General features: G+C 38.0%; 2 protein-coding genes across 2 annotated transcripts; one reads left to right on the top strand and one right to left on the bottom strand.

The window, feature by feature from the left end:
• Positions 1-155: 155 nt before the first annotated feature.
• cptp (ceramide-1-phosphate transfer protein) lies at positions 156-3,409 on the bottom strand. The gene is made up of 2 exons (XM_053482089.1): positions 3,089-3,409; positions 156-1,820 (listed from the first exon to the last, which is right to left on the bottom strand). Exons 1-2 carry the CDS (start codon positions 3,199-3,201, stop codon positions 1,298-1,300), a joined length of 636 nt encoding a protein of 211 aa, XP_053338064.1. The 5' UTR covers positions 3,202-3,409; the 3' UTR covers positions 156-1,297.
• A 347-nt stretch (positions 3,410-3,756) lies between these two features.
• On the top strand, positions 3,757-17,414 carry ints11 (integrator complex subunit 11). Its single transcript, XM_053482843.1, has 18 exons — positions 3,757-3,823; positions 4,008-4,035; positions 4,673-4,770; positions 4,849-4,922; positions 5,095-5,323; positions 5,464-5,562; positions 6,072-6,106; positions 6,193-6,331; positions 6,425-6,489; positions 6,631-6,820; positions 6,905-6,988; positions 8,218-8,307; positions 8,554-8,716; positions 10,724-10,834; positions 12,156-12,217; positions 12,447-12,589; positions 13,086-13,215; positions 17,107-17,414. Exons 2-18 carry the CDS (start codon positions 4,008-4,010, stop codon positions 17,167-17,169), a joined length of 1,803 nt encoding a protein of 600 aa, XP_053338818.1. The 5' UTR covers positions 3,757-3,823; the 3' UTR covers positions 17,170-17,414.
• Positions 17,415-17,437: the final 23 nt, after the last annotated feature.

Below are 17,437 nucleotides of genomic sequence, written 5' to 3'. Positions count from 1 at the left end.
CGTTATTTAAGGAAATGCTATGTTCAGATGATATTAGATGTTACCTAATGCTGTTACTACAACTTAATTCATTTAGGTCATTTAGATTATAATGCGGTGCTGCTGCGTTGCATATGACGTGGATATCCAGCATTAAACCACCAAACGAAAAAGACTCGTTGTTGTATTTGTTTATTTATTTATTTATTTCAGTGGAAATATCTACAACATTTTTTGGTTTCAGCTTTGGTTACATACACACAACAAATATTTTCACATAAATACCGGTGACCAAACAAGTGATGTGTCGTTTAGGAGTGAGTCGGTTCAAAGAGTGAGTCTATTCAGAGAGTGAGACAACACTTTGAGTAAGTCGACCATCACCTGAAAAAAGAGTCGGGTGAGTCGACTCTTTGAATCGACTCACATTTCAGGTGAATTTTGAGAGTCAATATAATAATTAATATTAATTCCATTAATTAATTCAATTTTGCTTCCTTGTTTTAGAATTAGACAATGCCATTCCACATTTGTTAAACTAGTAATTTGTCAATCTTTAGACTCAATGCAAACTATTTTTAAAAAGTCATGTTGCTTGTTTGCAAAAATGAGTCTTTGTTTGAATCTCAGTTGAGTTTAGAGGCAGATCTGTTGTAGATTATAAGGAGTATAGCATCATAGGGGCCGTTCACCTGATTAACACCTTAACCACTGAGCTACCCCTGCCCAAGTTGTAAATTATTAGAAAGGGATATTGGTTACCAAAATAAATGGGAATAACTTTTTATAACAGTGCAAACGGAACAGAGTAAAATACCAGTGCAAGGATGCTTACTGCTTTTTTCAGTGTGCTTTTGTTGAACATTGCTGATTTAGCCTGGGAATTGTTGAAATAGTTTTGTGCAAACATGCACTACAAAATGCAGTAGAGTACAATGTTCACCAAGCTATTTCAGCCATAATCTGGAATATAAAATAAAACAGCTCATAAAATTTGCAAATTTCGGGAATGACTCATTTTGGAGATGAAAGAGTCGACTCTTAGTGGTGATCTGGCTTACCAAAAAGAGCAAACAATAACATACAGTTAAAATATTTAAAATATTTAAAACTTACTATATTTCATAAGGGCATTAAATATATTTTACAGCGTAGTGTTTAATGTACATTCAATAGATCCCTTTTAACCAATAATAAATATATGAATATATTTTCTCAATTGTATAATATACCAGTGGATTTAAAAAGTTAAAGGAACAGCAAGAATGTCAGAGTAACATTAAGTAACCATGGAATACATGAAGTAGTGTAGAGCCTTCTAGGGTAAGTCGAGCAGGTTGTTTTTCGCATACAGGTCCTCTGTGATCTGATAGACTTCTGCGATCATAGGTAAAGCTTCACCCAACAATGCGATCACCTCCTGGTGGCTGCCTGCGTTCATCACATCGAAGAACGCGTCTCGGCCTGGCAGAGTGCAAAACGCCATTTCGGCTCCTTTTCGGATGATCCACGGGTGGTGCTGCGCCAATGATGCGTTATATGCCTCAGAACACATTACAGAGGTCTTACTGTTCTCTGTACTGGTGCGCAGACTCTCCAAGAAAAGCTGCAGCCAGCGCAGGGCACGGTGCAGACGCAGCAACGTGCGGCAGCCTGATGCTGGGTAGTTGCCACCTTTGGTAAGATCCACCAGCTTGTTGTCCAACTCGTACTTCACCATGGACTGGACGGTAGTGTAGTGTGTCCCGTTCTCGCCCATCAGAAAGTTCTCCAGGATCTGGATTTTAGTGACCGCATCCTTGGAGATGAAGGAGAAGAGGCTGCCTAGGGTGTTCATAAAGCTGAGACAGAGGGAAAGAACATAAAGCATTATGTCATAGTTGTCAGAAAGAAATGTCGCAGCAAAATGTTAGACGACAGGACAAAATAGATGGGATAAAAATGAGGGGAAATTGGAAATAATAAGTAGTAATAAGCAGAACACGAATTGGGCACAGCAAATATTAATAGCACTCTATTTATAGAAGGTGAACACACAACATTAAACATGTATTGCTCTTATGCAGGAGAGGGTAGCGATGGTGGCACATCTTCAAGAACTAGGGAGAATAAAAGTCTTTATTAGGAAGTAAAAATAGTCTTTTGAGATTAGGGAGTCACTGATCAGGGAAGAAAGCACTAAAAGTTGTTTTTAAGAAAGACTGGACTGGAAAGTCTGCTTTAAAGGACAAGTAGGCTGAGAAGTGGGAGAGATCTATAGGTGGCGGTGATGCAGCCTACAGAACTACAACTAGATGCTGAGTAGTTCTGAGAAGAAAGATGTAGAGAAGAAAGAGTGTGTGTGGAAATGCCGGATAAACCCGTTGAAGAGTTTAAGACCAGGGAACTTTAAAGGTTTTTAAGAAAGGTTAAAATTACTTTAAGAAGCCGGGAAGATGAGGGAGAATGAGACTGGATTACTAACAACAACAAAGAAGAAGAACATAAAGGATTATGTTGTCAGAACAACATGTCACAGATAAATTAGGAGAAGACATCCATCCATGGTGTCCATGTAGAGACTGGTTTTGAATCTGGTGGTTGGAATTCAGTAGATTACATAACCACCAACTGTAGGATCTCATTACCGTCCTAGCCTCTTAAACCCGATTTTCCAGTCCAGTCTTCCTTAAAAACGTATATTACTTCCTTCCCTTATCTTGCTATTCAGTGTCCTGAACACTTCATCTGCTTTATCCGGTACTTCCAGACAATCTTTCTTCTTGTCATGTTTTCTTTCAGTACCACTCACCATCTGGTTTAAGTTCTATAGGTTGCACTCATAGAAGTTAACTTGCTCAGCACTCTCAGCTCATTTTCTGCACAGTGAAGCATGGTGGTGGTAGCTTCATATTATGGGGATGCGTTTGATCACCAGGGAAAATGTGAACTTGGAAAACTGCCCAGGGTTGAGGGCAAAATGGGTGAATAATAGCTAAAACTTTTTTATATGTGACTTACAATCACTTGGAATACAAACAATATTTCATAGTTCAAGCACTGAGAGCAATAAAAGTCTGCATTTTCCATAAATGCAAATAACATTATATTAAGAGGAAACACCACTTACCTCACAAGCTCTCTCCAACCTGCTATATAATACTTTATGTAGACCTCCCTATTATCACTGAGACATGACTTGAAGTTTTCTAAAATATTCTGTAGGCTGAAACAATCTGCCATTTCTAGTTATTCTAGTAATCTGCTAATCCTGTCTTTGAAATTACTCAGTCACGATAGAAAATCAATCACCAGGAAACAATATTATTTATAATTAAGCAGTCAGAAACAATAATCAATAAAGCATATAATGAATATCAGTTAATAAGTGAAGTAGATAGTTGTTCTAATAACCCTGTGTTACCTACTGCTGATCACCTATCTCACTTTAACCCGGGACTATTTTCCCTACCCGTATTCCACCTCCTTTTTCCTGACGGACCAACGCTTCACTTCGCTGATAGGTCCGTCTTTAGGGATTATTAATATTCTGACCAATCAGCGCTTGTGTTTTAGAGACGAAGGCGGGATTTGACAGAATACAGGTGTAAAAAAAAGCATATCAGACTCTGTTGAGTCGATATCTTCCGGGTTTGAGAAGTATGCGCCAATTAAAATGAGCCATTTGTCTCACGTGTTTAAATCGACCAATCGGATTGTTTATGACTGTCGCAGCATTTATACATCATGTCCGTTGATTTTTTTTTTAAATATATGTATGTTGATGCTTTGTATGTACGCTCGGCGATAATAATAGCGATTTTATGGGAAATAATTTGAAATTTTACGAGAAAAAAGTGAAAAGGTTTGATGTTAAAGTTATAAATGTAGCTAACGTGAGGGTCAGTGCAGCAAGCAGCCTTGCTTGCACTATTCACAAGTGAAAGTTTTATTATCAGCTAAACAACTTATTCACAAAGATATACTTTTTATATGTCGAATAAAAAAGTTATTCGACATATATAAACTTTTAATTTTTTATTTTTAAGATGCCGGACATCAAGGTGACGCCTCTGGGTGAGAACCATGTGTTTCTAATGTTGTACAGTTATCTCATTAGGTTACTGTGTATGTGTAATAGGAGGAAATAACCACTGGAGGGCGTGCTGTAAGAGAAACCTAATCAACGACAGGCTGGTGGTGTACTGGTCAGCACTGTGGCCTTACATCTCCAGGGTCGAGGGTTTGATTCGTAGCTTTGTACCTCCAGCGTTGAGGGTTCGATTGTGTGTGTGTGTGTGTGTGCGCGCACCTTGTGATAGATTGGCATTCTGTTCAGGGTGTACCCCACCTTGTGCCCTAAGTCTCTTGGGATAGGCTCCATGCTCCCCGCGACCCTGTTATACAGGATATAGAAGATGAAGCGTGATGGAGTTGGAGTATTTCATTCCTCTTAAACCACTGAAAATGTCTTCAGTGTTTTAATAAATATATTATGAGACAATACTTCTTTTGACATGTATATAGAAAAATAGTCAGCACCTTTTGAACAGTCAGATTTGAGAATTCCGCAATCTCTGGTATATACTGTTTGCCTGGCGTCTAATCATAGCTCCGAATCATAATTTTGCACACCGTAGTCATTGCATGGAGTTATTGAAGATACAGCCTTTAACTTGGTGTCTGATTTATTTATATATATATATATTTTTAGGTGCCGGACAGGATGTCGGACGCAGCTGTATTCTGCTGTCCATCGGAGGCAAGAACATCATGCTAGATTGTGGGATGCATATGGGATTCAACGACGATGTAAGTCATCTGTTCAAGTGTCAGAAAAAAAATTCTGTTTAATGATCGTCTAAACGTGAGTTTGATTTCTCTCATTAGAGGCGCTTTCCAGACTTCTCATACATCACTCAGAACGGACGCCTGACGGACTTTTTGGACTGTGTTATAATAAGGTTTGAATTTTCTTCTTTTTTTTCTTCTTTTTATTATAAATATTAAAAAATAGCAGTTGTACTGTAAAAAAGCTGTTCAGTCTGAAGATGATGTCAGAGATCTCAACAAAGCTGTGATATCACGTTCAGTAGCACCTAAACACACATTCCGTTCTCGTCTTGTCCAATTCAGCCATTTCCATCTGGACCACTGCGGCGCTCTTCCTTACATGAGCGAGATGGTGGGATACGAGGGTCCGATCTACATGACCCACCCCACCAAAGCCATCTGCCCCATCCTGCTGGAGGACTTCCGCAAAATCACGGTAGACAAAAAGGGTGAGACCAACTTCTTCACCTCGCAGATGATCAAAGATTGCATGAAGAAAGTGGTGCCGCTGAATCTGCACCAGACTGTCCAGGTGGGTCTCTGTGACTGTACTTCCTTAAGACCTCCACTTCATTGGTTAAGCTTAAAAGAAAATGACAGTAATAGTAATGTGTTAGACGCAGATACTGAAAAGTGTTACTAAGGTCTGAATTTATCTCATCTCTCCGGTAGGTGGACGATGAGCTCGAGATAAAAGCCTACTACGCAGGACACGTCCTCGGGGCGGCCATGGTGCTGATTAAAGTCGGCTCAGAGTCCGTCGTCTACACGGTAAGCGCTGTTTATAGTGTCGTCTTTATTTATTTATGGATGAGTTTATTATGAAAACAGAGTAGAAGTTACTGTTATGTTTGCAGATTATACTGCATATAAACAAGGTGCAGGATGTATGGAGCAAAAAGAACAATAGGGGGCCTAAAATAGAACCTTGTGGGATACCATATTTCAATATTGCAGCGTTAATACCAACACACTAGTGACTGAGTTAGGTGAGATCTTTAAACATGGACTTGTATGTAAGCAAATCCTGAACCTCATTGATTAAACTGGATACAAAAAAATTTATTCAGAAATCATTCTCAGGTGCGTTCACGAGGAAGTGTGAGGAAAGGTATATTCATGGCAATGCTATTAGTTTAAGAAAAATGTTTGTATTTAACACGATTATTTTTAAGGAGACTTACTAACACACACTTAAAATTTTATCAAACCTCCTTAATTTATATTTCAGTTTTTCCAAAGAAATCACTAAGTGTAAGTTTTAACTTGTCTTTATTCAGGGTGATTACAACATGACCCCAGACAGACACTTAGGGTGAGTACTAATTTATTCTTTATTTAAATACTCGGGCCCGAATTATAGGTTGCGTCTTAAGGTCCCATTGCTACCTTTTTCTCCAGAGCGGCCTGGATCGATAAATGTCGTCCAGATATTCTGATCACAGAGTCGACCTACGCCACCACAATCCGCGACTCGAAGCGCTGCAGGGAGAGAGACTTCTTAAAGAAAGTCCATGAGACCATTGAGCGAGGAGGAAAGGTCAGAACAACACTGTAATCACACAAACAAATGCATTTGGGCTGGTTTATCCACTGGTGCTTTATTTATTTATTTTCTTTTATGATTTGATAGGTCTTGATTCCGGTTTTTGCTCTTGGAAGAGCTCAGGAGCTCTGCATCCTCCTGGAAACGTTCTGGTGAGCACCGAAGCCGTCTCGCACAACAGGAATTATATATGAATTATATACACTGTTTATTTATCTGTATGAATAACAAACCATTATTTAAATTGTATAATATAATATAATCACATAAGCAACACATCTTCACTTAAACAGGGAGAGAATGAACCTGAAAGCACCTATTTACTTCTCCACGGGTCTGACGGAGAAAGCAAACCACTACTACAAACTCTTCATCACGTGGACCAACCAGAAGATTCGCAAAACCTTCGTGCAAAGAAACATGTTCGAGTTCAAACACATCAAAGCCTTCGATCGCTCCTATGCAGACAATCCCGGACCCATGGTAGGGTTTTATTCAGAATTCTAATATATATTATGAAAGGAGCGCATGTCTTGGTGCTGATCTGTTACTCCGGGTTTGTTTCAGGTTGTCTTTGCTACTCCGGGGATGTTACACGCAGGACAGTCGTTACAGATCTTCAAGAAATGGGCGGGCAATGAAAAGAACATGGTGAGACGTCACATCACACTGGGGCTTTGTAATACAGTGTCTGTTTCTACTCAGTGCAGTGCAGGACATCTTTGAACTGTTTCACATCACCGGTGTGTGTTTATGATGTACACAAGAGACAGTTATATGCATTACCGCTTAAACAGTTTGGGATCACTTATAAATAGAGCAAAACTTTCCTCTGCTGGAGAGGAGAAGTTCATTTAGAGTCACCAGCCTCAGAAATCACCAATTACCAAACAGCAGCTCAGATTAGAGCCGCTATGAAGCTTTACAGAGCAGAAGTAGCAGAAACATCTCAATATCAACTGTTCACTGACGCCTTCAGCATTGCGTTCCAGTGTAGAAAGAAATGAAAAAATTTTTTGAACAAACTTTTGAGTGGTTGTGTGTATTCAGAATCTAGTTATGCACATGCCAGATGTTTCAAACCAATCAGGGAGTTTGTGCTGTACGATTTCTTGTTATCATGGAAAACTGTGTATTCTAATTTCATTACATTGAAAGAGAGAGGGGTAAATGTAATATAAAAATCTCTATTGTAAATTATAACTTGTTTTGTTTTGATTGTTACTTACATTGGTGTTCACGTCAAACAGAGACTTTTGATTGTTTAGAATAACATAACACATTTATCAGAGTAAAAACTCCCTTTATTCCTCTATATAATCCCCTGCTACAGTAATGCACTGATCCCAGGGTTTCACTATCGCTTCGACACCATCAAGGTAGAAAGTTTTCTCAGTACACCAGAGCCATGATCAGACCGCCTGCTGTATGTCCGACACCCTTGAAGAACTCCTGTAATGGCATTTACAAACATGTAGAAATGGCTTGGAGCGAGGTCAGGATGGTACAGGGGATGTGGCGATAACCGTCAGCCGCGTTTCTGTAAATGATTGCGCGTGCAGTTCACACAGACGGATTAGTTTTTTTCCACAACTTGGCAACAAGTTATCTGTCACTTTTCAAGACTCGGGCGTTCCACCTGCTGTGTGTTTCCTGGAGCCACTGCAGTGGGGCATACGAACACACCGCCTTTTTAAAAGTGTTGTAAAATAGGAAAACCGATCAATGCGTAATCAGTTTAACACGTTTATTCACCCGTAATTGCATCACAATTCATGGTTTGAATGCCCTTTTTTTTTAATTGTTTACTTGTCTACAGTTTTTTTTTTTATAATGTCTGAGTTATTTATTGATTGATGTATTTGTTTATCAATTGGCAGGTCATTATGCCAGGGTACTGCGTGCAGGGAACAGTCGGCCACAAGATTCTGAACGGCCAGAAGAAGCTGGAGATGGAGGGTCGAGCCACGGTAAGGCCACGATTATCCTCAGAGCTCTGATTCATTACTTAGCAGCTGGAGGTTTTGTACTTGCTAGTCACCAAGCCGCTCCTTCGTGCTTGACTAATGTTTTCACACACACACACACATCTTAAAGAACACACACACACACCTCTTACAGAACGCATACCAGCCCCATTTGCACATTCGCACATGACAGTATAGTGTGTAAATCCATACATGTGTGTGTGTGTGTGTGTGTGTGTGTGATGACAGCTGGAGGTGAAGCTGCAGGTGGAGTACATGTCTTTCAGCGCCCACGCCGACGCCAAAGGCATCATGCAGCTGATCCGCATGGCCGAACCACGCAACATCCTGCTGGTTCACGGCGAGGCCAAGAAGATGGAGTTCCTCAAAGACAAGATCGAGCAGGAGTTCAGTGAGTGCAGAACAAGAGCTTTCACACCAGAGGGTGTATTCATAAAAATTTTAAGTGGTCTTAATGACAAAGTTCTAAGAATATTCTTAGAATTGTGGGCATTTCCTAAGTTTCTACTTAAAATTGAAAAGTAGATCCTAGTAAGGATAAACATCATACAGTACTTACAAGTTAACTGCAGCGCTTACACAGACACGCCAGCTATCCGTCAGAACCCCATCTCTCTCCAGTTACTTTCAAGTAGATTAAGTAAAATAAAAAATTAAAAAAACAACATGGTGAATAAATTACGGTGGCCAAGAAGTGCAAAACAAAATAAAAAGCAAACCAAAAAAATTGGGAAAAAAAGTAACAAATCAGAAAACACAACAATAATGCAGTTAAATCCGAAAAAGAAGGTGTGGTTTGCGAATGAACCGCTGATCTTGAGTGGCAGATGTCTCGTCCTATCAGCGCTAAGTATTTACTTCGCAAACTACACCTACCTTTTTCTGTTTGTCGATTCCTACCTCTGATTGGACGAGACATCTGTCACTCAAAATACCTTCATTTCTGGTTTGACTGAATTGTCGATGAATTTTCTGATTTGTTATTTTTGTTTTCAGTTCTTTTATTTTGTTTTTGAATTTATTTTGTTTTCGGGTTTGTTATTTATTTATTTTTCGGCTTTTTTGTTTTTATCATTATTTCTTTGTTTTGCACATCTCTGCCACCACAAGCAGCTAAAGCGAATAAATATACTAATGGGTATATTATTTCACTGAAAGGGCTTAGAATGTATCAAGCAGCACACACTCTGACTATATATATATATATATATATATATATATATATAACTATTATTTTTTTATTATTATTATTTAGTTTATAAATACTAGGCTGCTAAATGCGATTGAATTTAATTCAAAAACACTTTATTTATCCCGAGGGGGGCAATAAAGTAAGGCACACAGAGTAGTACAGAAAAGAGAAAAAACACAAACATTTCTAATTCAAGACATTTAGATGGAATGAGAAGAGCCAACATCAAAACAAAAAAGGAAAATAAAACCATTTATGATGATGATGATAAAATAGAATTGCGCGATAGAGCGAGGAGGGAGTTTACTCATTGTCCCGCGCTCTCACAAGAGGGAGGATCTGATACACATAATAAAGGAAAAACAAAAATGATAAACAAATTGTTCCAGACTTGTTTCCAGGGAAAACGTGAGAGTTTGTGTGCCGGTGGTGTGAGCACTGTATAAGCCACAGCCACGGATACCATTTGGGGGAAACAGTGGGTCTCTAATAATAAATCTGCCTGCGAATGTGTGTGTGTGTGTGTGTGTAATGATGGAGTGAGTGACAAAGTGTGAAAAGAAAGCGGAAAGTTTTTTTTTTGTTGTTTTTTGTTTTTGTCTGTACATTTATTAAATATTATTCTGACTCAGAATATACTTTGTTAGTCATGAACCCGCCATATTTTCTCTAAAGATCATCCGAACCCTCTCGACCTGACTTTTCTGTCTTGATCTTAAATCACTCTTAAGCTTAGACTCCTAACTCAGAGTTTTTGATTTATACACTTCGCCCTAACGTTGTGTTTTTCATTACTAAATAAAACCCATTAAGTGTAGCACTGTTTTGAGAACCCTGTGACTAGACAGGCGACACAGCGGTATAGTGCATGGTACATGTATCCAGGTCATTTTTTTTTAACATTAAATGTCACAAACGTTTACAAAATGAAGTGCTTTGTGAACCACAAACATTTTCCCCAAAACCACAAACAAACAAACGTACAGCATGAGTTTCTTTTTTATTCAGCGCTTACTCTGAATCGAGGCTTCATGAACATTTAAACAGGGGTGCATCGCGCTTGTTTTCAGTCCAGTGACGAAGTGAGGCATTCTGGGACAAGATAAGAGACACAACTAACAGTTTTGCTCTTTTTTTTCTCATGAATTGTCTTTTCTTGATATGCCTTTCTCTCATCCTAGTTTCATCATGTTTCCCTCCCTGCAGATATCAGCTGCTTCATGCCGGCGAACGGAGAGACGACTACGGTGACGACTAACCCGAGCGTACCGGTGGACATCTCGCTCAACCTGCTGAAGAGAGAGATCGCCCTGGGAGGTGTTTACTTAACGCGCCAAGCTAACACACTTACTCAAGCAATCACTTGCAGATTAAAACACACGTATTAAGGGGCTCGGCCTGCAGCTGTTTAAATTAGCTTTTAAACCTACAGGCAGTAAAACTTGGATTAGAGGGAATTTTAGGGTTGCTAGAATGCATGTCTATATTGCTATGAAACATATTTGCTCCCTTTCTGAATTTTAATTTACTAGCAATTTCTCACACTGAAATTTTACATCTACATTTAGGCATTTGGCAGATGTGCCCTTATCCAGAGCGCCTTACATTTTCTTATTTCTCATTCTTATTTCTCATTATATCATTATACACTGAGCACTGAACTACTCCTGACTCCTGAAATGATAATCATTAAACAAATTTTAATGTCACGCAAATATGAACCGAGTAAATACAAAATTGATTTTTTTAAAACATTGATTTCATTCATTGAGGAAACAAAAAGCTGTCTACACCCACCCAGCCCTGTGTGGAAAAGTAACTTCTCCACCCACCTGCTTAATCATGAATGAACTGAGATTTATTTATTTATTTATTTATTTTTTTTTGAAAAGCTGAATTAAAAAAATTGAGAAACAAAATAATTAAAATTTTTTTGAGTATAATTAAAATCTTTTTTTGAGAAAAGATAATTGCTTGATTGCATTTGTTGCTGCCAATTTATAAATAAATCTATAAAACTAATGTCAGGAAGGGGTCAAATACTTTTTCACAGTACTGTACTGTATATAGTTGCATTCGAGGTGGTAAAAAGCTGTTCCTCTGTAATTCGACCTGGGGTGTGCACATCCACAGTGCGTTAGAAGCAGATTATTTACGAGGTTTGTTTAGAGTTGTAACAATTTGTATTTAAAACATTTATATTGAATTGAAATATTTAATTTTGAGAGTCACAATACCAATCAAATCTGCCCCTACATGTAGGTGGATGTCATGATAATATCGTATCAGATGATCCCTGGTGATTCCCATCTTCAGTAGTCTGAGTGTGTTTTTTCAGCTGGAACACACTACTTTGAACCACTAAACATTGTCATGAGCGTACTTAGAGGATAGATGTGATGAATTCAGTTTTTAATAAACAATCTCTAAGCTCCTAAAAAACATACTTTTAGCAATGACGATTTGAATTTGTGACAAATTTATTAAAATTTGAAATCCAGTTTTTACTCTAAGGTGCCGTAAGCCAGAGTGATGGCGGTTAATCGCTTTATGAATGTCTCCTTTAAAAGGTCTAATCCATCACGTTCAAGACATTAAACAAGTGACATTTAACTTTTCTTTTCCTCACCCATGCCAGGTCCTTTACCCGACCCTAAGAAGCCACGTACCATGCATGGAACTCTGATCATGAAGGACAATGTAAATCTAATTATTATTATTATTATTATTATCATTGTTGTTATTGTTATTATTATTGACATTCAATATCTTTCTTTCTGATTATTGATTTTGAAATCTGCCGGTTGTTTTTTTTCTCTCTCTCTCTCTCTCTCTCTCTCTCTCTCTCTCTCTGTGTGTGTGTGTGTGTGTGTGTGTGTGTGTGTGTGTGTGTGTGTGTGTGTGTGTGTGTGTGTGTGTGTGTGTGTAGAGTCTGAGGCTGGTTTCCCCAGAACAGGCTTTAAAGGAGTTGGGACTTTCTGAACACCAGCTGCGTTTTACATGCCGCGTGCATCTTCAGGACCCTCACAGCGACGCAGACACACTCGCACGCATCTACAGCCATCTCAAGAGGTCTCTCACACACGGGCATCGTTTAAATATCCTCATGCCGCTCCAACACACAATGTAAAATCACGCCGATTTTCATCACATCATCGTTCATTGTGTGCAAACCCGCGATACAGAATACCGCTGGACAGAAGGGTGTTCACACGTGATTAGTTGAATGCAAAGTAAAGTGTTCATAAATCTGATATGAATACTACCATTAACATTTTAACTTTACACACTATATTGTCTTGTTTAACTGGAGTGTTTGTAGTTTTTTTTTGCGCACACACACAGGGATGGGGGCGAGGGGGCTTTTTATTTCCACTTCTAAATGAGAAAGTGGTGGTTTACTCAGTGACTCATTTCAACCCACACCGTCCCATTTTTCAAATGTCATTACAGCGTGCTCGAGTACAGTGTGTTTGTTTTGTGGATTTTTTGTGGGTTTTCTATTTGACCTTAATAGTAACCCCTGTTTTTTTTTTGTTTGTTTTTTTCCCCCTTTGCGCTTTATTAGCATGCTAAGAGGTTACACTGTGCAGCACCTTCCCGACGGCACCGTCATCGTCGAGTCCATCGTCCTGAAAGTGTCCTCGTCGAGCGACGACCCCAACCTTAAAGTTATCCTGCTCTCCTGGAGCTATCAGGTAATAGCCGTGTAGACCCACGCATCCATATTAGTGGACCAGGGCACGTATGTGATCGGGGCGCCGATAATTTTACAAAGTTGCCTCATATACATCAACATGACCAATAACGAAGTAAAACCGATAAAAATAGGTGTCTAGAAAGTATGATCTAGACCTGATCGTCTGCAGAACAGATCTGAAAAAGGAAGTAGGGGAATTCAAGCTTAGAGGATCCGAAACGCAAAAGGTTCGTGTACGTTGTTAAGGAATATTGTGCATCTCATTTAGAAATGGAGATGCTAAACGTCTGCAAACATGTCTACACCGCCACATTCATCTGGAGCTCAGTTGTGGCAGCAGATCAGTTCATCAAATCATCCAGATAACAATCAAGATCTTTAACTTCACATCAAAGGAACTGTGATCTCCCTGACATTTTCATCAATGTCACATAACCTGCTCTCGGCTTCTGAGATTTTCACACATGACATAGGGTGGTGAGAATTTACGCCGAATGGTGTAAAACAAAAACAACTTGCTGATGAAAGATAAGAGAGTTCGAAAAAACTGTCAGTCTGGTACTAACGCAGCTTTGGAAACTCTGACAAGCGCTCTTACAGTGTGCAGAAAAGCATCTCAGGATGCACCATGTCAATGCTAAACACATGTGGACTGAAAAAAAAACAGACGACCACATCGAGGTCCACTTCTGTCAGCTAAGGACAGGAATGTATAGTGTGTGTAGTCTGTAGTCCGGAGATTAGGGGGAAAAAGGTCTGGGTGATTAATCAAAAAGTAATTGAAACAGAAATTCAGAACCTCTAATCGAATATGACATTATATAACATTTTTAACAATAATAAATGTTTAAATAACATGTACATACTGTAGGATTTTTTTTTTTTTTTTGTCAAAATAAACCTAGGAGAACATGAAGCAGCTTAATTAAAAAAAAATTCTTTCATCACACACTAAACTAGCAAATTAATTACTTTTTTTATGATTATGGTAAAAACTTTTTAAAACTTGCTTTAAAGCATAAAAACATATAGTTAGATTAAAATGATCATATTTTTTAAAATTCAGAAACAAAAACATAATTTTGTCAATTTTAATTATTTAATTTTTTTCCAGCTGTGTATTTAGTACAGTAAAGTTTTGTGCCTTTAATTATTATTATTATTAATAATAATAATAATAATAATAATAATAAACTTTGTGTTTAATCATTTGAAATTATAGATTATGGTTGCATCCAAAAAAAAAAAAAATACAAATACAAATATTCCAGATTTTATGTAAAAATAGGCCAAAGTTTTGTCTTTTTTTTTTTGTTGTTGCAGGATTCCCATGGAAAAGCATAAACTTTTAAAATATTAATTTCCCCACTTATATTAAGACACTAGTGTAAATATTTAGGTAATGTTAGCTCTACTTAGTTCAGTAAAATATAATATTGTAGATGTGCGTCCAAACCCTTGAGTAGTACTGGATACAAGGTGAGGTATATAAAAAGCTTTTTGTGACTATAAAGATATTAAATAAATATGAAGCAGAAATAAAGGTATTTTTATCCAAAATGTGCAGGATGTTGTTCATTGCACAAACCCAAAGCTCGTATTCCAAAACACTGGTAAACCAAATTAAATTTTCCCATAAGAAATAATGGAAACTTAAATTATTCATTCTACAGCCCAAAAAAAGAAATACATAAAAATAATTAATACAAAATATAAAGTAAAAATAAATCAAATTAACCTGCACTTTACTTTTCGAAAAACTAAAAACTAAATCCCGGCAGATAAGCGTTTCCATTTGTGCGTGTTTGTGTGTGTGTTTGTGTGTGTGTTTGTGTGTGTGTGTTTGTGTGTGTGTGTGTTTGTGTGTGTGTGTGTTTGTGTGTGTTTGTGTGTGTTTGTGTGTGTTTGTGTGTGTTTGTGTGTGTGTGTGTTTGTGTGTGTTTGTGTGTGTTTGTGTGTGTTTGTGTGTGTTTGTGTGTGTGTTTGTGTGTGTGTGTGTGTGTGTGTGTGTGTGTGTGTGTGTGTGTGTGTGTGTGTTTGTGTGTGTGTGTGTGTAAGGCTAGAGTAAGTGGAGACTCTTGCTTTCAGCCCCTCTTAACAGAAAGACTGTTGTTCTTTTATAAATTATTAAAGCTTCTCTGCTTTATTTTAATGTTGCTCGTGCCCATTAATTCATGCTTGTGTAATGATGAGATGGACAAACTCTTCCATGCCCGTTTTTTTATTTTCTGCATTGTCAGGTTATAGTACAAACATTCGGGTGGATCCTGCACTTAAATCCAACAAAAAAAAAACTACTGAAAAACAAAACTCAGGCACTATATCCTAGCTTACGTCTCGCATTCGCGTTCACACACACTGCATTACCCACAATGCATCTCTCGCACTGGACTACACTTCCGCAAACAGCAGTCATAAATTAACGTCTCTTTCCCGCTACACTGTTTTATCTGAAAATTAGCAATAAGCATCACTAATGACACTCGTGTGACCGCAAACTAACAGAATCACTGCTGTAAAGTAAAACAAACAAACAAATGAACCAGCACCTTACCTCTGAAAAGAATCGCGACAGAGCAGAGCTTAATTTCTGTGCGCGTGTGTGTGTTTGTGAAGGGGGCTTCACACACACACACACGCATAGCCCGCGCAGTGTCAAATTACGCTTGCGCGCGCACACACACACACACACACACACACACACACACCGCAATGAGGAAGAAAATAGTTTTTTAACCTCTGTATTGAGAATTACTTTTGCTTTACTTGCGCGCACACACGTGTGTTATAAGAAACATCACACGCGCTGTACACACACGCTTCCGAACACAAAATAAAATATGTTTTACACACACGGGGTCACAGTGTTATAGTAAACAGTACACGCGTGCACCGATGTTGATCATACCAGTAAGAGACGAGCACTAAGACCCAGCAGGGGAGACGATTCTGCAGCGCAAGAGAGAGAAGAACCGTTGGCTCAGTTGTGATCACGTGACGCTCGGCGTCAAAACAAGAAGCGCATGCATGAAACATGATACTCAGTGCTCGTAAACCAAGACAATGTTCGTTTTTCAAACCAAAACTTATATTAAAACTCTTTGCTCGTCTTGCGAAACACTCAAAACCGCGTTACTTGTAATCCGAGGTTCTACTGTACACAGTATAAAACTAACATCGTCCATAATCTTGTTCCTCTTCTTCACAAAATCTGTGGATTGTATTTTTTTTTTTTTTTCAACTCAACCAGGTTTATGCCTGTTGGGGAAAATGCATTTAAAAAAAGTTTTTACTTGGATTTGGGGGAAATTTGTCATGTTGAAATTGATTTAACTAAATAAACTTTGAAATCATAGTTAAACAGTCAGTCATTAAAATAAATCTACATTTATTATGCTTTATTGAAGTGAAATTTAATCAAATTACATCTTTCGTCAACAAACGGTGTAGAAAGGTGAGCACTCTGTGAAATATTAATTGTGGTATAACCAGTTTCAGTGTGTTTGGTATTTGTGTTTATGTGTGGTAAACATTTCCTTCACAAAGTTTCCTTCGCCCAAGTGGAATTTACATTGTAACAAACAAACTTAAAACACTCAGAGCCCGAGTCCAAATGTCACAAGTCAGCACTAAACACACACGTGTAGATTTTTTTAAGCTGCAAAATTTCCTACAGTAAGTCTTTTAATAGAGTACAAGTGCAAATCTTAAAACAATAGCTTATTAAAAGTTTTTTTTTAAAACATCCTGAAAAAGAAACAAAAACATTATTATAAAGTAAAATTTTTAAAAGAATTATATAACTGAACTATCTCGCCACTTACACTGCTGATTTTATTTGATTTCATTTCATTATTATTATTATTATTTTTCTTTTTTTTTTTTTTAGGATGAAGACCTCGGCAGTTTTCTTTCTAACTTGCTGAAGAAAGGACTTCCCTCCGGACTGTGAGTGTCTACTGATGTAGTTCAGAACAGCTGAATAAACCTTTTTGTAAAAAAAATAATAATAATAAAATAAAAATAAGAAATCTTACTGCTTCTGAATGAATGAGTTACTACACAAGCATAAGTATGTACACCCACTCTACACCGTGAGAAAGTGTCCAGGTTACTTTTAGAATATGAAACCTTTTGACTACCGTGTGTGTGTGTGTGTGTGTGTGTGTGTGTGTGTGTGTGTGTGCGGTAAACTTATACAGCTTTATATATACGATTAC

Source organism: Clarias gariepinus, chromosome 22 (genome assembly GCF_024256425.1).
Source record: "Clarias gariepinus isolate MV-2021 ecotype Netherlands chromosome 22, CGAR_prim_01v2, whole genome shotgun sequence".
Taxonomy (NCBI): Eukaryota; Metazoa; Chordata; class Actinopteri; order Siluriformes; family Clariidae; genus Clarias; species Clarias gariepinus.
This window is presented reverse-complemented; position numbering and strand designations above follow the sequence as displayed.

Excerpts from the sequence above, each read along its gene's own strand:
- cptp (XM_053482089.1), bottom strand. The coding sequence starts at position 3,201 with ATGGCAGATTGTTTCAGCCTACAGAATATTTTAGAAAACTTCAAGTCA. Across the intron at positions 1,821-3,088 it reads GGTTGGAGAGAGCTTGTGAG|CTTTATGAACACCCTAGGCA; the intron begins GTAAGTGGTGTT and ends CCTCTGTCTCAG.
- ints11 (XM_053482843.1), top strand. The coding sequence starts at position 4,008 with ATGCCGGACATCAAGGTGACGCCTCTGG. Across the intron at positions 6,490-6,630 it reads ATCCTCCTGGAAACGTTCTG|GGAGAGAATGAACCTGAAAG; the intron begins GTGAGCACCGAA and ends TCACTTAAACAG. Across the intron at positions 6,821-6,904 it reads CAGACAATCCCGGACCCATG|GTTGTCTTTGCTACTCCGGG; the intron begins GTAGGGTTTTAT and ends GGTTTGTTTCAG.